At 41.4% G+C, this 22,532-nt stretch overlaps 1 protein-coding gene across 5 annotated transcripts in view; it reads left to right on the forward strand.

Moving 5' to 3' along the window:
* Positions 1-22,532, forward strand: part of LOC124110922 (palmitoyltransferase ZDHHC21-like) — a 308,157-nt gene that overhangs the window by 283,288 nt on the left and 2,337 nt on the right. The window contains exon 8 of one of the 5 annotated variants that reach the window (XM_048399806.1): positions 3,325-3,630. The exons of the other annotated variants lie outside the window; for them this stretch is intronic. Within the exon in view, the coding sequence (XP_048255763.1) occupies positions 3,325-3,328 (4 nt within the window). The 3' untranslated portion in view covers positions 3,329-3,630. Of the gene's footprint in view, positions 1-3,324; positions 3,631-22,532 lie in introns of those variants that run through there. 5 annotated transcript variants of the gene reach the window in all.

Consider the following 22,532-nt stretch of genomic DNA (forward strand, 5'->3'; position numbering starts at 1 on the left):
TTAGGATGGCATGTGTCTTTTATACACTACATCTAGTCTTTATTTATTAAGTATGTTTCTTACAGTTACAGATTCACGTAATTGGACTATGGTAGTTATATTTAGAATGCAAGGGCAGTAACTCGCACCGCACATCTCATCTGCGCATTGCGATGCGCATGTTCCTCAGTTGTTTTGTTCACAATTGCCATTGTTCTGTTTACATCGTACGCTACGTAAATCGATCTGACACAGTCACTACATCAGTTTCGTTGCTGTTAGTCGGCTGGAACGATCTTTTCATGTCATAGATCATTTTCTCTGTATGATCATCATGGCTACTCGCCGTTCGAAGAGACATCGAGGTAGAACTAGTTCATCGTTGCACGCGACAGATGACATAGAGATCCAACATGGCAGCCCTGCTTCTTCTGACAACGAGAATCAAGCATCAATCGACAGCGCGCAATCTTTGGACGCAGAGACTTTCCGTGCGAGGTAACGCCACGAAAATACGGGGATTTACGACGGAGATCCCAGGAACTGGTATGTGTCCCAGCTGAGAGCACGAATTGCCAGGGACATCGGTATACAGCATCTTCGCCCGAGTCTCACCAAAGCACAACTTCTGGCAATCTATTTATGCAACCGCCCATCAGAGTCGTCAAGTGGACAGTCAGGAGAGCCAGAATCTTCGGATGTCACTGAGGTTCACAGGACACACTTGCCAAGTAGGACTGCCTCCTCCAGTGCCACCATTACCTCAGCTGACCATAATGTGCCCAACTCGCCTGTGTCTGACCTTCAAGGTTTACCCATGACAGTTAATCAACTGGTTGCATCAGTAGCTGCACTAGCAGAGAAGGTTAATTCAACAGCCAATAACAATGCCAATCACACTGTGTCTTCAGATACCATGGACGGTCAGTTTTCTCTGCAGACTGCCTTACATGACGGAGTTCAACATGGTCAAGGGCAACCAGGCTTCTCCACCACATGTCCCTTCACCCTCGATACTGTTTATGACAACACAGCCTCAAGCACTACCCATCATGTTACAGGTAAGTTTGGCTTAGACCCTAATTCCCTTCCCCGTGTAGATACAGTGTCTGCCAGTTTACGTCAACACATAGTGGAAGGTAGGGATGTCAACCTAGCACTGCTACTAGTTCCAGATGATAAACCCACTAACCCTCGTACCATTGAACTGGGGAATGGTGAATTACGACATAAACCAGCCGGAGATCCCAGGCTACAGAAAACCCTCAGTCTCAAACATTCATTACTGCTTTCAATCGCTACAAGAGAATTATGTTGACCCGATGGCCTAAGAGAAGTGTAGAATTGGACAGATATCTTGATCTTATTTTGAGCCTTAGCAACGAAGGCGACGAAAGTGATTTCTACACCTACCATAAGATGTTTTCGGCCGCTTCAGCTCTTGTGCAGTACAATGTCAAAGTAGATTGGAGCAAGTTGGATCAAGAGTTATAACTAAGAATTTTCAATTCTGACAAGGCTAATAGGTGTCAACACTGTCATGAAATCAACCACCCCACAGTCTTTTGCCCTTTAGCCAACCACCAGGCTAGTGCCAACAGATGAGATAAGAATCTCCCACATATGTCCAATCGTAGCCAAGCCCGACCTCAAAACCGTGATGCTCAAGGTCGTCAAATTGTGTTTCATGAAGGACGTCCAGTGTGCAATAATTTCAAATACGAGTCGTGTGTACATCCAAACTGTAGATTTGCTCATGTCTGTGCTGGATGTCAGAAGAATCATGCACTCAAGAAGTGTTCCAAGACATCAGACAAATCAACACGTTTCAAGTGACTACCCCTCAATGCAGTCATATCTCCAATGAAGGTAGACATTTTACAGCAACAACTGGAAAACATCCTGATAAAAATTTCGTGCAAGAACTGGTTTCGGGGATATCGGATGGGTATTTTACAGGCATAGATCACCCCCCTACTAGGACATATGAGTGCAAGAATTTGTTATCCACCAGAGGACGCAATAATTCTGCAGCTGTCGACACTCTTCTGCAACAGGAACGAGGCAGGGGCTATCTCATTGGTCTGTTTGATATATCACCTTTCCCTATTCACCACATCAACCCCATTGGACTGGTCGAAGGAAAGTATTCCAAAAAGCAGAGACTGATTGTGGATATGTCGGCCCCTCACGACGATTGTGTGAACCCCAGCCTCAATTCCTTGATCGACAAGGACAAGTATTCCTTGTTGTGTGTGACAGTGGATGATGCCATCAATGTCATCAAACAACTTGGGCCGGGATCTGTAATGTGTAAAACTGACATCACTGATGCTTTTAAACTTATACCTATCCACCCTCACCTGTGGCATCTTCACGGTATTAAATGGTGCCAACAGTTTTATTACTTCACTAGACTAGTGTTTCCATGTAGGTCCAGTCCTAAAATATTTGATCAGTCGTCCATAGCCATATGCTGGATAGCCCAAAACTGTTACCAAATACTGCTCATTCTTCATCTGTTGGATGACTTCATATGTTTTGCCAAAGACCATTCTACTGGACAGACTATTATGAACAATCTGCTCACTATGTTTCATGACTTGGACATTCCCTTATCTAAAGCTAAGACGGCTGGTCCTTCGGATTGCCTAGAATATCTTGGCATCACCCTAGATTCTACTCGGATGGAGGCCCGTCTGCCTTCGGAGAAAGTACAGAGAATTGTCACTTTGATCGACCATTTAATAAAGAAAATCCATGTGTCCAAGAGGGATCTCTTAGTGATTCTGGCACACATGAACTTTGCCATGCGCATCATTAGACCAGGCAGAAGTTTTATTGGATATCTTTTAGGGGTAGCTCACTCTGTTTCCAACCTACGGGACATTGTGCATCTCTCAGCTGACTGCCTGCCAAAATTGGAATGGTGTCTCCATGTTTATTAAAGACACTATCAACTCACCTGATTTTCAGTTGTACACAGACGTTGCAGCATCTCTTGGATATGGTAGTTTCTTCCAAGGCAGATGGTTTTCATCCACCTGGTCCACAGAACTGATTAGTTTGGCAGGAGAAAACTTGTCAATAGCACTCATGGAGTTATTTCCCATTGTGACAGCTGCCCATTTATGGGGACCCATGTGGTCTAATAAGTGTGTGTGTTTCCACTGTGTCAACCAGGCCACTGTTGTTATCATCAACAAAGGCAGATCCCCTATCCCTCTTATCATGCGTTTTATGAGACAATTAACTTTACATGCTATTCAATGGAATTATGTGTTTTGTGCTAAACATGTTCCTGGTGTGGATAATGCTATAAGCGATGCTCTCTCACGATTGCAGATAGCCAGATTTCCCCAACCCCTTGTCCTCAGCTGACAGACCTGATGTACCCGTAACCCATGGAGGAACTATCGAGACAGACATGGAACTTTTGTGGTCATCAGCTGTGTCTACCAGAACATATCAAGTCTACCAATCAGGAGTTAACACATTTCTGACTTTCATGACTATGCAGGGGTTCGTGTGGATAACTACTCTACCTCCTATCTCGGAAGACATTCTCATTAGATTTGTGGCACACTGTTATCGTAGATTGTTGCTGCGATATTCTACCATTAAATCATACCTGTGTAGCATTCGGTTTAGGTATTTACAAGTGGGTTTACCTAACCCTTGGACATCCGATTTTTTTATTCAGTTGCAAACTATTGTGCAGGGGGTTAAGAGACATCAAGGGCTGTCCACATCACCTCGCTTGCCAATAACAACTCCTATCTTAACTAAGATGTGTATGGCTCTAAATCATGGTGTTTTTGATCATTACACCTGTGTACTACTGAAATCAGTGTGTTGTCTGGCTTTCTTCGGATTTCTCCGTTGCGGAGAATTTGCTTGTGACACTGACAAGTTTAATCCAGTTTACAATCTTACCCTTAGAGCTATGCAATTCTCCAGGATCTCGGCTTCATTCACCTTGCTGTTGGCAGCGTCCAAGACAGATCCAGTCCGGAAAGGAGTCACCATTACCTATACAGCCACGGCAATTGTGTAATGCCCTGTAGCTAGTATGCAAGCCTACCTCGTTCAACGCCATCGCTATGCTTTGCATAATATTGATCCTTTATTTGTGACTGTAGATGGTAAGGTATTATGCAGGACATATATCATTGTGCAACTTAAGAAACTATTAAGACTGTGTGGTTATGTTGACAATGCCTATAATGGTCATTCCTTTCGAATAAGAGCCGCTACATCAGCAGCCAGTGCTAAAGTACCAGATCACCTCATACAAGTCCTTGGTCGGTGGTCATCTTCTTGTTACACCAGATATATACGTACACCTCAAGATGTTTTGTAGCGTGCTCAAAAAGATATGGCTTATCTTTGTTAACATGTTGCTATAATACGAGGGGTGTTCATTAAAGATTTCCCCTGACCCACTTCCGATGGACCTAGTGGAATGAAACTTGGCATAGGTCATGGGCGGATACAGCTTTTTTTAAAAGGGGGATGCACAATTAGGATCTATTTATTGTCTTTGGTGGTAATTTATACAGAAATAAAGATTTTGTTCGAAATAAAAAGGGGGGTGCGCACCTGCGCACCCCCGCACCCCCCCTCTGTATCCGCCCATGTAGGTATTAGTCTTTCTCCACATAGGAACCACCAAGAGTTACACACTTCTCCCATCGTTTTATGCAACTATGGAGACCTCGCTTGTAAAAGTCCTCATTTTGCGTCTCAAACCAGGACTTGACTTCAGAAATCAGTGTTTCATCATCTGTGAAACGTTTTCCCTTCAAAAATGACTTCATGGTTGGAAAGAGGTGGAAGTCAGATGGTGCAAGGTCAGGAGAGTAAGGAGGATGTGGAAGGATTTCATAGCCACAGGACCGCGCTTCTGTCTAGGCAACATGAGAGTTGTGTACTGGAGCATTGTCTTGCAGGAGACGGACACCCTTGGTCAGCATGCCACGCCTCTTAAGCTTGATAGCGTCCCCCAATTTCCGCAGCAGTGAAGCATAATCAGCTCCTGTAATTGTGGTACCCTTTGCCAAGAAATCCATCATCACTACTCTGTGCTGGTCCCAAATACCGTGAGCATGACCTTGCCTGCAGAGGGTTGGACACGTGCCTTCTTTGGGGGGGGTGACTCCACATGCTTCCATTGCATCGACTGAACTTTAGTCTCAAGATCATAGTGATGGACCCATGTTTCATCCTGTGTGATAAGTCTGTCAAAAAAGTTTGCCTGTTTCTTTTGGCACATGTCCAAAAGATCCTTTGAGCAATTGACTCGTTCCTGCTTTTGGAAAGGTGTGAGCAACCTGGGAATCCATCGTGCAGACACCTTATGCATGTTCAAATTGTCATGGATGATTTTTTCCACAGACCCTACACTGATCTGGACATCTTGTGCTAACTGGCGAACAGTTTTACGTCGGTCTGCCAAAATGGCGGTCTCCACTTGATGGTTAGTGTCCTCATCAGTGGCTGAATGGGGGCGACCAGGAATGGCAGCTGTTTCCACAGATGTCCGACCACACTTGAACTGGCGATGCCAGTGTTTAACAACGTCATATGATGGGGCATCTTCCCCATAAGTTGCTTTCATTTCATCGAAAGTTTCTTTTGGTGAGCGACCTTTTAAATATAAAAACCTAATCACTGCTCGGTATTCTACTGGCTCCATTGTCACACCCTACTCGATCATAACACCTGTAAAAGTGGTAAGATTAATAGTTCAGTGCTGCAAATTCAGATATAACCCATATATACATGTATCATTACACATGTTAAATTTCAACCAAATATGATAACCCTAGGTGGTCTAGGGGAAATCTTTAATGAACACCCCTCATAACCTTCTCCACATCGCCCAGTGTATATATTCATGTTGTTAGAATTTATCTGTTAACCTTTTCTTCAAGTGTAATGTATTATCATGAGTATATAGCATATTTCTTGATTCCAATACACATGGTAGTTCACTACATATTCTTATGATTTGTTGTTTGTTTCTCTTGATACAGGTTAGAAGATAGTTACCAACTTGGTTATAGGGCATACATTTGTTATGTCCTTGTACGACTATGACCAGTTTGAATTCTGTGTATTTATTTTCGGGGGATTCTCATTTAAAAAATTAATCATAGGCATATTTCTTAATTCTTTCATGTTCATTTGGCAGAGTATCCGCCTGTAGTTGCGGATATTCATGGGCCCAAAAATGTTAGTATTTTCCCCACTAGGCCTGGTCATCTCAGCGCTTGAGACTGCAGGGCGTTTACCCTCAGGGTGGGGTCGAGTGGTTTGCTGTATTTACTTAAGTAATGGGAATCCCCCAGCCCAAATGAATAAATCATTATTATTTGTATGTTTGCTGTTCTGTTGTGTGTCAGTATAAACTGGTATTTTATACTATTTAAATCATCTAACTCCTCGTTAATTTTGCTCGATACGATGGGCTTAACATTATTAACATCCATGTTGGAATTAATATCCATCTTCCAACCTCTTAGATATTTACCAACGCCGACTGTGGGTACAAATTTTAACTCATTATTATCAACAACAGTGGGTTTATTTTTATCATCGGGTTGATTATTATCTAGTAAATCGTTCAATTCAGCTTTTTTCATTCAAGAATATCCATGTAGACCACGTTGTTTTGCCAAAGCCTTCAACTCTCTGACAAAAAACATTGTGGTTTAATGATATATACAAAATGATTCAAATGTCAAAATGGTTGTGTTTCATATATAAATACGTATTCTCCCCAACCTATTCCCATTATTAGTAAGTGGGCACTTATGTTTAAATTGACAATACCTAGCCGTTATTAAAGCGGTGGTCACCGGAGCTAAGAACATTCCGTATCTATGATAAAACTCACAGCTTACTGCGCTTATAGCGTGTTCGATGAATGGGTCTTTCTCGAGAGATTTCGCATAAATACGGGCGATGTTCTGCCGGGATAGAAAGAAACGTACTAGCTACGATTGTGTATAGTTGTAACATAGCCAACCCTATTGTTTTAGTCATGGTAGCTCCCAGTCTAGACTCGTAATGCGAGTACAGTTTTTTAATTTCTTCATCGGTCATGTTATCAATTTTTTCGATGGTATAATTTTCCCCAAAATTTTGGGAACATTTTCCACCGGCTACCAAAGCTGAGAGTCTTTCTCTATGTTTATCTAAAGATTTATCTGTATCTTGATCTGCATGTTGATCTGGTTCTTTGAGCATTTGTTCGATGAGTTCATGGCTTTTGATAATGTAATACCTAAGGAGATATTTAAGTCTAACATAATAAAATATGGCATATCCAATACAGCCCGAAATTATAAACTGTTGAGAAAGAATGAGGATTTCAAACCACATTATTACATAATAATAGCTAATGTTCAATTTATCGTATTTTTGCTATTTTTGCTATATTTTTGCTATTTTTGCTATACTTTTGCTATTTTTTTGCTTAGCAGTTGCTATATTTTTGCTTAGCAGTTACTATAATTTTGCTCAGCAGTTGCTATTTTTGCTATATTTTTGTCATATTTGCTATATTTTTGCCATATTTTTGCTATTTTTTCTATATTTTGTGCTTAGCAGTTGCTATATTTTTGCTCAGCAGTTGCTACATTTGCTATATTTTTGTTTAGCAGTTGCTATTTTTGCTCAGCATTTGCTACATTTGCTAAGCAATTGCATAAGCAGCTGGTTGATCGGTTTTTAATACAAGTTTACAATGCTTCGTTTCCACTAACAGCTACTCTATCTTGTTGGGGCTTGGTATAAATAACATCATTTTCACGTAGACATTCCTCAAATGAATCTCGGTCTTTGCAATGAAACAGGGCTACCCATTTGGTCTGCTCTCTCAGATCTTTCAGGACAGAGTTGTATTTTTGAGTAAGTACCCAAACGCTATGCTGAGTATTTCTTTCGGAGAATGCTAAACATGCTATATATCTTTCTTTTTGGTAAGTTCTTTACTCGCACTGCAGTTGTCTATTCTGAAAAGGGTTGATTCTCCTTTGTATTTTTCATGACATACTCGTAAACAGTCTTGTAAACGATCGCCCGGATCAACTCTGTGTACCCCGGGATCATTCATTACCCAATCTCTCGATAGGTATGTTTTATTATATAGTCGAGCTCAGAAAAATAATATGGATGAAAACATCCTGATATTGGCTTTGTAAAATATCCAGAATAAAAGCTGTTTTTCCGCAACCTGTTTGCCCGCAGATGATAGCGCAGTGCGGTTCTTTAGGTAAAAGATTATTAATAGATCGCTTGCACGAATCGTCCATTCTGTATATTAAGTTGCGCGTCCATAATCACGTACAAATATATGTTTAATTTACCAGCCGCTTCCTGGAGCTTCGTTATCTGTATAGTAACACCCAAACTAGCATTTTCTATTCTCCGCCCACTGCCGTGTAGTTGGTCATCGTCCGTTGTTCGCATGTCGAGCCACAGCGCATACTTCAGCCATCGATACATCCCCGAGAGACAGATCTTTCGCGGCGGCGTTAACTTCTGGGCTTTGTTTTATAGAAGGGAGTTTTTTAATCTTATCCCACTGTTGATATGCTCGCATGCCTTGACTATATAGTTGATTAGGCACACCCTCGATAGTCAATTCTACTTTTGTAATCTTGGGATTGTAGAACGCCTCGGTATCTCTTGCAAATGCTTCAAAACATTAAAATACCCTTCAACGATCTCGCCGGGACGTGTAGATTGACAATCCACGTCGTATCTATTTTGTTCCTCGTGATCTTTTGGTGTCGAAGCACTCGATCGTACAAAATAGCTAAACTTCCGGTATACTGGTTACGAATTTGTCTGGCTAATTCAGGATCTGTTATCAAATCATACTCCAGTGAGATATTTTCAATAGAATAGCTACTAGGATCTTCAATAGCTTTGATAACTCTGCTGTAGTCATTAAAAGTGAGTTCGTATTCTAACCTATCGCCTAGGGATGCTTGATAGAAGGGCATGTGACTATCTAGTAATTCAAAGTCTAGCGGAATATAGAATCGGTTACCTAATGCATCAGCAACGGCCTTATCTTCTACGACGGTATTATCACCGCTATCAGCACCTATACGCAGTCTCAATGTGTTCCGATTACAAATACCTTGGTATTGTAAGTTTTCCCGTTCTTTAGCCATTCTCCAGAGATCCATGTAACAGAAATATACATCGCTGTCATCAATACTCAAAACTTCATTGCCGCTAATTTTAATCACGATTTTCTTAACAATCGCACGACATATGTCCTGAATGAGCTCTCTGCTAGCGTCGGTCGAATTCAACTAATTGTAAATGATAGTCGTGTGTGCCGAGATTAGGAAAGCGAACCAGAAGTGTTTGATTCTGATCAATGGTACTCGGGTTATTAGTTATAGTTACAGACTGATGAATTGCTTTGCCTAATGGATCCCGAAGTCTACATTGTGGGTTTAACTTGCGTCTGTATTGTGAAGACATTGTTATATTGAAATTATGTAACCTTATGTTTGATATAAAATGGATGATATTAATCTAGATACGATAGCCAGTAAACACGGCATCAACTTTGTTCGTAATGAATTAGGTTTTGTAGACTACTCATGAGAAAAGCTTTCTGCGAAGACTACTAAGGTTCTTCGGACTGTGTGTACTGAACTCGGTAACATAGATAATTTGGAAGAAAGTTTGAAGCTGGCCTCAGACGGACTCGGAGAAATCTTGGATACATACTACGATAATTCCACGTTACAGGTACCATCCTTGGAGTTCAGTATTAGGGAATTACAAGGCCTTGACAAGGCAATGCAAACAATGCGGGGAGAACTCATCAATAATATAGCCAAGCTATCCGAACTCAACAAGCATATAGCTTATGAGAAAACAATACTTGAACAGGCGGGTGATGAATTCAGTAGACGCCGCGTTGCTGACAGATTGCATAACTTAGAAGACAAAAGATCGGCCCGCCTCAAAGCAGCTTCCAGTAATAGAAAGGCACTGCGTTCACAAATCAGTCGAATTCGAGAAACTATCGATCAAGTCCTCAACGATGACACTACACTGGCCGATAAAAATAAAAGATTGTTCAGAGAACAGGGGATAAACATTGCCAGTAATTTAACCGCATTGGGATTTATTATATCGACTTTGACTCTCGCATTAACCGGTGGTGGTGGTACAGGAGGTGGCACACCATCTAGTGTTAGGGGTGGTGTAAAAAAGCATTTAAAGGCATTAGGAGAAGCACTGGGAAAGCTCGCTGGGAAAGCCGCGTCTGCACTTCCCGGTATAATAGGGAGTATTGTTTCCTGGCTCTTGAATTTATCAGCAAAGACCACCACTTGGCTTAGTCAAATCTTGTGGGCACTGATCGTAGCAATTGCCGGTCTGTTGTATGTATCCGCTAAGAACTGTTTAAGCAAATCAGTTCATTAAGAACTATTCAACCAAATCATGAGTAAACACGGCGCAACTCCACCTACTATAAGCACTGTTTTTTCATCGATATGTTGTTGATTTTTAGCTGCAATATGTGGTAGCACTTGTGGTTGTGCATTAGTAGGAGCGTCAGTAGATATCTGTGGCTTGACTATTCCCGTTTCGCCTGTGTTTGTTTGCATTATTAATTCGGTGTTAATATCTGAATTTATACCTGTTTTTTGTTGATCGGAAGCAATAACAATTTTATTATTATAATCTATCACTTGTCCGATCTTAAGTTCCATATTACTCGGAGACATGTATAGTCCCGGCACATAAACATCTACTTTGGATTGAGCATACTGTAATACATCTTGATAACGTTTAATAGAAGATGGTGTGTCAACTGGTGAATTAATAGCATCCTCTACGTTTGCGACAAACTGTTTTTGCGCATCGAGCGCCGTCCCAGATCCGATTATTCCCATTCGTGTTTGCGATTGTGCACCATAAGTTCTTCATTAACTCTTACAACTCCTGGGTTAGTAAAATTATTTTCTGTTTTATCACTAAGAAATTCATTCCAAGCGTTTGCGGTATCGTTCAGTTGCACAAATTTTGTAACAATATAAGCTAAACCACTCTTAAAACTCATAAGATCTCCTCTCCAATCGTTACTCGAAAGTTCCCAGCCATGATTAAGATTATGCATTCTTACAAAAAGATTGTTTTTCTGTAACAACTTAAATGGATTGAATGGTTGATGAGTTTTTTTAACTAAATCATCACTTTCTTCTTTAACAGTTCTTTTTCCGCTGTACGGAACACCTAGACCATGGTTAAGTCCTTTAATACGCCAATCTTTACTCGTAGAAATATTAAATTCCTGACAAATACGCTCATACGCGAACCTATTGTATGGACTATTTGTGGAATTCCATGCTCGATCCTGCGGTAATGGGGCACTAATTTCTTTAAGTATACCTCTAATCTGATCGTACACATGAAATAATAAAACAGGCTTATTTAGTTCAAATCCTGGGGCATAAAGAGATACACCACATCCTGTTGTGGCACACCATATGGCAAAGTTTAACTGGTTCGTCCAAAATTGGAACCAATTGTGCACAATTTTATCGCTAGTTGCCGTGACCCTGTATTTTTCAAAGAAATCAGGGAATTTAACCAAAAAATTAGCACCAGAGGCACTTACTAAAATCGACTGATTAGTAATGTAACTCAATTATGAGTCAAATGGGATGCTGATTTTAAACACTGGAGAAAAGGATATATATATCTTTTTGAGAACTTAAAAATAAATACACTTGGATTACTGAAAGAATATATACAGTCATGCCCCGCTTATACGGACTTCAGATATCCTCGGTTCCCGGACGATTTTCATTCAAAACGAAATAATTACTATATAAATTTACCCGTATATACGGAAATTCAGTTTCCAGAACCGGATGGTCATTTTCATACACAAAACACTGAAATGCACACAAAATTGTCTCACTTACCCGGACAATACACTCCCGCTGGTGGTAATCCTTTGATTTATTGATAATGGTAATTCTCTCCATTTGATTGTCTCCATTATTATATACTTATGTAAGCATTCGTTTAAATGTGATCAAACAATCTATTTTTAATCTCCAACCAGTTCTTTGGTTTTGGCACGGAATATTTGACGCGCTTGTTGTCTCCCATGAATTTTATCGCTATTCCTGTCAGTCCTGAGACCCTGGCGGCTATTTCCATGCCAAGTACGATAGGCGCGGATATTATAGTTGATAATAAACCAACACCGGCCACATGCCAGCTGTTACAAGCGCAGTGTCAACTCCATCCAGAGCATTCCCGGCTCTGCGATACTTTTTATACAATCCAAGTCTCAACTCCCTCTCCTTCTCTATTCGATGTTTTATGTCGCTTATTTGATGTAATCAAAATCCATCAACAGTATCCATCTTTTCAGATGCTTCATCGGGCGCCGGATATAAACCCATAATGTATATTATTATATCATATAATAGTCTTTAATTGGTCTTGTTTCAATGTTTTGAGAGTATACATCAACCCTATTAAATGTATATTATGGGGCATAAATATTTTAGAAAGAGAAATGCTGTCACTTTTATTAACTTGGACCCCCTCAAGGGTTGCAACGGGTGATACTCCCACATAAATAATACTACAACGTCGACGCTGGTGTTTCTTGAGCCATTTAATTGATAGACCTGGTCATATCTCAAAGGCATCTACCGGTGCGTCCCCAAACAAGACTTCAATAATAAGTGTAGAAGGATTAGGTATAGCACTCAAGTTCTGTTTTATATCAATGAATTCAGTAACCAAATTTAAACTAAAATTTTTTACTGCCGGACGACTCAATAACATATAACCTGGATTGTCTGGCAGGGGAGAGACTAACACACTTTTTCGTTTTGAGGGGATATAAGCCCCGAGTACGATCCCACTATTCAGTATCTTAGTTAATTGATGTCCTTTACCCATCGTATATGTGGAGTAATGACGATATTCAATAGCCTCTCGAATTTTTCTTCGATTATAGTTCTTTTCAATTCGGTTTGTTTCGGTTTTGTTTGTTTACCTTTGGTTCGGTTTCGTTTTGATTTCAATTCGGTTCACTTCAGTTCTTGCTTAAGATTGGTTCATCAGGTCAATACTCAAAATTTGCTGTAATACAAACAACTGCTGAGATTAGATAATACTAAGTGAAAATACTGGACACAAATAAACAGCAGATAAAGCTATTAGCTATTAGCTGTTGAATTATTTGCACTGTTTATTCAGTAGATTTTGTACTTTGTACAAGAATATGTTCATTTGGCATTTACAGATATATATAGGGAGTTGATCCTCATATGGTTGATTGGGTCTATTGTGTGTGTGTGTGGAATGGTAGTAAAATGTGTTGATGTTTCCCCAGTCTTTATGTAGAAACCCTCTTGGATTTATAGGTTGGAAGTTTAGTAGTATCATACGGATCATAATCTTCAGGCTTTTCTCAATAGTATCACTGAGAGAGATCCTTCCTGCTGTCATCGAGGTAGCACTGTATGAGGTGGGGGATGTTTGGTAATCATGATCATCTTTGTTGTTGTTATATAAGATCTTGACATAGCAGTGTCCCTGAATAATTTGAGGACTGGTGATGCTTGCTATTCACTCCTCTGTTCCCCTTGTTCACATTTTTCATTTGCCTTGGTTGGAGTACTAGGACCTGGTATGGTATGATTTTCCTTGGTAATTGTCATACTAGGACCTTCTGTTGGGTTTGAAACAGGGTTTTTCTTCTTTGTTGGAGTCTTTTGTTGTGAATTCTTGTTCCTTGAAGTGCCTGCCTTGGTTGTAGAATTGTCTTTATTACCTTTCTGTCGTGGAAGTAATTGATAAGCTGCTTGGTAAGTTGAGCTTATTGACTGGGAGTTTTTGCTGTCAAGCTGAGTATCATTGAGTGGTTCTTAATTGTCATCCATGACTCCTGAATCTATGTTACTGTTGTCATTGAGGAATGGTTCTGGAGGATACTGTGCTTGATCAGCTGGATCAAAATATGACTTCAGATGGTTGACATGGACCTGTGGTTTGTGCATTTTGTCGTCAGAACTTAGTAGTTTGTAGGTGTAATTGTAACCTGTATGGATGATATACCGGTAATAGCTGCCATACCACTTTTTGTTTAATTTGTTGGAAAGGCCTTTTTCATCTTTTTGGGCAATAAAGTCAAACTTAGTGACCTGGGATGAATTCTGGTTCTTTAGGCTTTCGGTTATATTGTTCAGAATACATTTCCTTAGCCCGAGCAGTGTTTTCAGCTGCAATTGTTCTAGTGATTTCCAGCACATCAAGCCTTAAGTTTCTTTTGGAATTAACTCTACATCTTGTGGAGCTCTCATTTTCTGGCCAAAAAGCATTTACACTTACCTCAACCACCTTGTAGCATGTAATGCTGCAACAACATTAACTGGTACTGATAATCCTCTTCATATTTAAAAATGACTGACCAATGTGTTGTCTGTGTGTCTGATTCTAAGTGATTAACAATTGGTGTACAAATATCCTCAGTCTCAGTTGATAGTATGACCTGTGAGGATGAATGTGTGTTTAGCAAGATTGTGGTATTGCTAATTAATTTGCTTTGCTGAGTTGAAGTAACTGTTTTCCCAGCATCTTCCAAAAGAGCATCGCCCTAACCTACCTGTGGCAAATTTCAGCCATTTAAATGCTATATGATCAGTGTAGACTGTGAATTTCGAATTTACAAGGTATGGACGAAATGATCTAATTGCTTTAAGTCCACGTCTTTAGATTCCCTTATCAGTCCAATTACGTGGATCGATGCTCATGATGTCAATCACTGGATTGTCTGATCCAGACTCCATTATTTACAGACCTCCGTATTGGATAATAATTCACAGCTAGTACAAGATCTAAAAGATTACAACAGTCAAGTTACGATCGTCATTGGAGTATAGCAGACAACCTACGATTGTCAAGCTTGCTTGGAACGGTGGTATAAGAAGCATGATTGTTGATGTAAGTAGGATGATTTAGTTTACGTATTGTGGGGCATGGATGCCTCCCCACTACCGTCGTTGGGAGTCTGCTCAAGGTGTGGAATTGATCAAGCGATCAGAGACCCTCACCCTAGATGTAGTACTTGTAGAAAAAGCATGTGCACTCCAAGATCAAGATGCATGTATTGCAAGGACTTGTTGATGGAAAAATTTGCCAAGCTCTATAAGGCCCGAAATTGTCCTAAGTCTAAATCCAAGAGGAAGACTAGATCATCAGACAAAAAGTCTACATCACTTTCTCCCAAAACAAAAACTAAATCAAAATCAAATGTGGAAAAGAGTTGTCTCTCAGGAAACTGACTTCCTCAGAGAAACACACTAAAGGGATGATGTATAAAGAGAACCTGGTTTTTCCTTTTGAGGAAAAATCACATTACTCAACCCACCCGCCCAAAACTGGGACCGCAGCCATATGCCCGGGTGCTATGGGTAGTTTGGCCACTCATGGTTTTTAAGAAACATTGGAGCCCAAATCTATTCCGTTCTCCCCCTTGAGTATGAGTGAATGGTCTCAATCACTGACAACAACCATGTCCAAAATGTTTGACAAACGTTTTCAAGCTATATCACAGGATATAAATAAGCTAAAACAACATGCAAATCAGAAGGATACGATAAGATCTAGATCACATGATTCAGATGGCAAACAAAAGTCCCATTTACATACACGTCACAGGTCAGAAAGTTCACAGGACGAAAGAACTTTTCTAGGGAGAGTAGTCACTATAGCCGTACCTCATCCCTTGCTTCTCGGGAAAAACATGTATCACGAGAATCTCACAAAAATAAATACCATTCGTCCAACCGGGCATCAACCTTACACGCCTTTCATTGAGGAAAATCGTGCTAATGGTCCCATTACAAAAAGCATGCTCCTTCAGCCACAGTCACACATGAGAATCGCATCTATAGCTCAGACAGTTATGTATCACCTAGCTTTTACAGTTATACAGCACAACCCTCGTGCAGCTCGAGCCAGGAATTGCAGCAGAGAGATAACCATACACCATGTGATACCGTCTCACCCCAGTGGCAAGAGCCCGGGGGGGCTACGATGGAGAGGATTTTACGGGGGGCTTCGCAGGAGGATGCTAATAGTACTCACGTTTAAACCAAAGGACTACTCATTTAAAGATATTATCTATGAAATCCATCAATTGATCCCATCTGTCAAGCCAGCAAGCAACGAGGCAGAGGATCCGGTGCTTATTGAACGGGCTGGTTATGAAAATCCTGTAGAAAAGAGGGAAGGTTTTATCCATCATTCACTGAAAATGTGGTCGCAAAAATGCTAAATGCTGCTACCAGTAGAAAGGGAGACAAAACACAATGATGAATATTTTGATCTGATTAGACACCCTAATACCAGGATGAATGTTGAGATGAACCAGGATGAATGTTGAGATGAACAAATTCAAAGAATTTGACAATGTTAATAAGCTTATGATAAACATAAGCACATGTATGAACTTGTTTGCAGCAGGCATCAGACATGAACTCCCCCCTGTTAACTGTGAGGAATTTACTGGCCAACCTTGTGACACAAAAGTTGAGATGAATTTGGAACAAGTTGGTTTCATTCATAGTGTGCTGGATAACATGAAGATGCACGATAATCTTCAAACTGCACGGGTATGGATGTCCACACAATTCCTGCTTACTCAACGAAATCATCTAATCAGACACAATATCTCAGATTCACTAAGATGAAGTTTGATATTGGCGCCCCAGTTCTTCAAAGGCAGACTAACCTCTTGATTGAATGATGAGATTTCACGCACCACTAATCAGAGATTCCAAAACTCTTACTATTTCATTGGCATCTAAGCTTAATGAAAAGCGGTGGGACCAGTCGGCGGTTGTCTGTCACTATACGCCGAAAATTTGGAAGTCAATTACGAACGACCCTTGGCTAATCGAAGTGGTAAAAGAGGGTACAAACTCCATTTCCCTTAGGGTCCGGAGCTTGTATATCCACCCCATAGGACGACGGATGCAGCCAAGTTAGCAGCCGCAACTTTGGCGATACGAGAACTACTAGACAAAGGAGCCATCAGCATCTTACAAAAGTCAGACACAGACCTCAAACTAGGAGATTGGCTAGTCAGTGTGGACCTACAGGATGCCTACCTGCATGTGCCTATTCGACCCTACCTACGCTTTGCAGTAAACGGTCTAAGGTTGGAATTCAACGTACTTCCATTCGGAATATCAATATTGCCATGTTTTTTTACACGGATTATCACCCCCATCATAGGTTTCGCTCATCTAAATCTTGTAAGACTCCACGGAACATATAGACGATTTCCTCTCAGCCGATCAAGAATTATTGCAGATAAAGCAGAACTAAATATTTCTGACTCAACTTCTATCTCACTTGGGTTTCCTGGTACATCCCGTCAAGTCAGAGTTAATACCAATTCAAGACATCGTGTACATAGGCATCCCTCTCATATTTCCCCCACCGTTACACTGTCTGTATACAGACGCAACAGGCGAAGGTTGGGGCGCGCATATGAATGACATCGCAATCCAAGGAATGTGGTCAAATCAAGACAAAAAATTACACATAAATTGTGTGTGTATTCAAGTGGATAACCTCAATGTGGGATACCCCTCACCTGGACTTGTTTGCCACATGCCTAAACCATTGACTTCCCGTTTACGTCAGCCCAGTCCCAGATCCATTAGCCCTTCAGGTTGACGCCCTATCCATGAGTTGGCAAGGGATGTTCACCTACGCTTTCCTCCTTGGTCTCTCCTGGACAGAGTAATAAGGAAGATCGAGGACACAGATTGTGTCATAATTCTCATAGCCCAAGTGTGGCCCAACAGAGCGTGGTTTCCAAGACTGATTCCACTTCTCATAGAAGAGCCTCTCAAACTACCAGAACGACCTCCGCCAACCAAAATCGGACATATTTCATGGCAACCTGACAAATCTCCACCTTCACGCCTGGAAACTATCGCAACAAAGATGCAAGTTTCCGGTTTCTCTAAATCAGCTTCAGAAGCGGTTGCTAGCTCATGGAGACCAGCTTCCTCAGCTACCTATAACGTCAGATGGAGAAAGTTCTGCCAGTGGCGAATAGAAAGGTTTTTGCGTGACAAAAATATAATACCTATGGTGGCTGAGTTTCTACTTCACCTGAAAAATGAGAAAGGGTTCAGACATGGTACAATTGAAGGCTATAGATCAGCATTAGCCTCAGTTCTTCAACATGATGGTCTATCCATAGCATCTCACCCAGTCTTAAATCGACGTGTGAAATCTTTTTCACTGGAAGACATAAAAAACCCACGCATTTTTCCAAAATGGAATGTATCCATCATACTGGCATCTTCCCAAGGCAAGAGAGTTAACTGACTATAAAAGTCCAGTTTCCATCCTTGCCAAACTAGGCTGGTATTATGGAGTTAGATTTTGGCTGGACTAACGAGTCTATGCAAAATCGCGCACCGAAATCAAAATCAGGTTCGTAAACTGTCATGCAGATTTCGGTCGATTGCAGGATTTGCACAACATGTGCACCGCTAACTCGTTGTCAACATATATTTTCCAAATCTTTTCAGGTTTTTAATCAAGGTGCTCATGTGATTTTATGCACTTCGCGAACTAAGACCCGTTTTATCACAATATAGATTTTGATTATCGATCAGATTGTCTTGACTGGGCAGCGCCATTTTGTTTGAAACAAATGCAAGTGATACAAATAGGTGGAATCTGATTGGTCCATAGGAGAGGCATAGAAGGGACATACTCGTAACAGCCACTGGTGGCGCTACGATTGAGTCCAGGAATTCCAGCCTAGTTCGGCAAGGGTGGAAACTGGACTTTTAAAGTCAGTTAACTCTCTTGCCCTGGGAAGATGTCATACTGGCTGCACTGATGGAAGCTTCATATGAACCAATGGCAGAGGCTACTCTTTTAACAGTTTCTAAAAAGACTGCCTTCCTCTGAGCATTAGCTGCAGCTGCTAGAGTGTCTGAGCTTCATGCAATTTATATCACATCTATTCCGCATTCACAAGACTGGAGCACAATATCCTTCAGATCGCTACCAGAATTTATTGCCAAAAACCAGGAATCAGCGGTTGGGCCTCTAGGACTTAGACAATATTCTATCCGATCCTTGAGTAAAACAGTGGATCATCCAGATAGATTATTATTATTTCAGCTACTCAGAATCACAGGAAGAAAAGAAAGCGGCTCCTTATCTCTTGCAAGCCTTCGTCAGAAAAGGACTTTACTAAGGCTACTGTGACCGGATGGCTTAAGAACACTATATCTGATAGTTATCGTCAAGCCCAGCTCTACACCAAAACGGGGAAGTTGCAAGGCTCATGAAATCCATACACTAGCAACAAGTCTGGCCTCATGGAAGTCAGTTTCCCCTGAACAAGTGGCATCAAGCTGCCAGTGGAGATCCCACAATACATTTACTCATTTTCTACCTTCGAGACGTACAACATGATCTCAAGGGACTATACTCCCTGGGGCCCTTGGTGGCGGCCCAGGCTGAAGTCTCTCAGTAGCCTATCCATCCCCTGTTCTGTTGAAGTTAGGGTGGTGGTGGTGAAGATCCCAGAAAATACCACATGTTGGCCTTTACACTATGTCAACTAGGTTGGACGGATCATTGGCTAACATCTGGGATCATAGATCATAAGGTGATAGGGTTATTACATTGTTAGTTGCTCGGCGTAACATATATAACTACCGGAGATGTCGTCGTGGAAGACTTCAGAACCGTAATTGATGTAAAGAGTTTTATCACAAATATATAAAGGAAAACATGTCACCAGCATAAAAGTACGTCAATATCATACCTGAGGTGAGATAAGTATATATGCGGTTGGCTATAGATCAACAAGTATATATCTACGTCACAATGAAAGATTTCCTGGAAGTGACGTCATTGATGTCCTCAGAACCGGAGTTGACGTCATAAATGACCCAAATGATGTCACAACAGATTGAACTAAAATGTCTTCATAGATGTTCTCAGAACCGGAAGTGACGTCATGACGGTCATCAGAACCAGAGAGAAACATCAGAAATAAGGTCATATATCACAAAAAACAGGTAACAATTATGAGGTCATAAAACTGGAAGGACGCCACCAGTGCTAAGTCTTCTGCAGGTTTGCCAAGGGTGAAATCAGGAAGTCTGGCATTAGTTCATACCCCGTTTCGCCTATGTTTCCCTTACTTTACTGCTGCCAATTATCCGTGAGTACTAGATGACAGATCCCACCTGTCCCTCTGGTAAATACAGGCTATGATGTAGTAGATCTAGGTAGGATATTCATAGGAATTATCAAACAACAGTTATCATTGTGTATAATTCTATGAATACTACCTCTATTACATCATAGCCACAATTCCCATTTTGGCAATAATCACACGATAAAATCTTTTCATTTTTTCAACAGACGTCCTCTTTACTGCCAATTATCCCATAGTTTTGAGATAAACCCTATCCCTTGCCAAACAGCATCTGCACATGCGCAAGGCGGGAAAACATCACACCTTTCCAATAACCTTCATCAAATAGACGTAAGATATATTGGGGAGGTGGGAGGGGCTATTTCCTGATGTAATAGAGAAAGAAACTTTACCAACTGAAAATATAAATTTCAGACAAAGTATAATTTTTTTTCAATGAAGTCTATCTAAAACACATAAGCTAAATACAACAATAGTGTATGCAGAAAATGTTAATCGTCTGTTACATGTTTGCGAGATATCATGCGAAAAAGTGAAAAACACGTGCACCATGGACAACTGCAAATGCACGTGTGGGTAAGGGTATAAAACGATTGCAACAGCAAGTCAGACATCCACAGTGATAAAAAAACACAAAAGAAATGCCACGACTCACAGTTGAACAACGTGAACGAGCCTTGGGTATGGTACAGATGGGAGCCACCCACGCCCATATTGCACGAACCTTCGGTTGCTCCCGTGTTGCCGTTACCAACTTGATGCAACGTTACAGACAGACAGGGCGGACTGCTGACAGGCCAAGAACAGGCAGACCCAGGGTGACCACGCCCCATGATGACCAGTACTTGTGTACCTTGCACCTCCAAAATCGCTTCCTGACAGTGACGTCATCGGCAACAAATGCCTTAGGTCACAGGGTTAGTCGACAGACAGTGGCCAGGAGACTCAGGGCTCATGGAATCAGGGCTTTTAGACCATACAGAGGACAGCTATTGACAGCAACATCATCGTCTGCGATTGAGATGGGCCCCGGACTGTACGACGTTGGCAACGACGTGACTGGCAGAGGGTTGTCTTCACTGACGAAAGTCGATTCTGTATGTTTAGGGCTGATGGAAGACAACGTGTTTACCGCCGAAGGGGTGAACGAACGGCGGTGTGTTGCGTGCAGGAGGTTGTACCATGTGGTGGAGGCAGTGTCATGGTGTGGGGAGGGATCTGTGGGCAGGAGAGGACACCGCTGGTCATCATTGACAGAAACTTGACAGCTCAGCGTTACATGGATAACATTCTTCGTCCAGTTGTCCTACCATTTCTCAAACAGCAGCCACGTGGTGTCATTTATCACCATGACAACGCTAGAGCCCATACAGCCAGAATTGTCACTAACTTCCTCACAGCCAACAACGTCAACGTCCTGCCGTGGCCTGCACGCTCACCCGACATGTCCCTCATAGAACACCTCTGGGACTTGATGGATCGTCGTGTTCGACAACGACCACACTCTCCAGCCAACCGGCAAGAACTGATCTTGGCCCTCCAAGAAGAATGGCGTCCAATCCCACGGCATTTGGTGGTCACACACGCTACTAATGACTTGTTATTGAACGTGAGCGATTGTTTATGTACTCTGCCTATTGTCCATGATTCAGAAAGCTCGAGTTTTGTACCACACCCAACTTTGGGGGGCTCTGACCTCATTCTCGGTCGCGGTATGGTTGTCATTTTCAGTGTTGATTATGTTGATATATTGATCTTCTCAATACACTTTACTTCATGCATGTATGTTTTGTTGTTTTTGAGCAAGAGTGATTTCAAACTCTGGTAAAGTTTCTTTTGGACGTCAGTTTATTTCACCCTTAGGTTTGCCAAGGGTGAAATCAGGAAGTCTGGTATTGGTTCATACCCCGTTTCGCCTGTTTCCCTTACTTCACTTCACTTACTGCCAATTATCCGGGAGTACTAGATGACAGATCCCACCTGTCTCTCTGGTAAATACAGGCTATGATGTAATAGAGATAGGATATTCGTAGGAATTATCAAACAATAGTTATCATTGTGTATAATTCTAAGACTACTACATGCATTACATGCATCACCCCTGTCCGTTTTGAGCATGGTATGCACAGAGCGGTACACCTCGAGTTGTGCCTGGATTTCAAAGCAAAAAATCAACTACCAGGCAAGCCCAATCGGTCCTTCACCAGTCTACCAGTCTCTACGATTATGGGGGTCAAAGATGAGGATGAACTCCTCTTGTGCCCAC

The sequence above is a fragment of the Haliotis rufescens genome, unplaced genomic scaffold, assembly GCF_023055435.1.
Source record: "Haliotis rufescens isolate VD_foot unplaced genomic scaffold, xgHalRufe1.0.p SCAF_2, whole genome shotgun sequence".
NCBI classification, from domain to species: domain Eukaryota; kingdom Metazoa; phylum Mollusca; class Gastropoda; order Lepetellida; family Haliotidae; genus Haliotis; species Haliotis rufescens.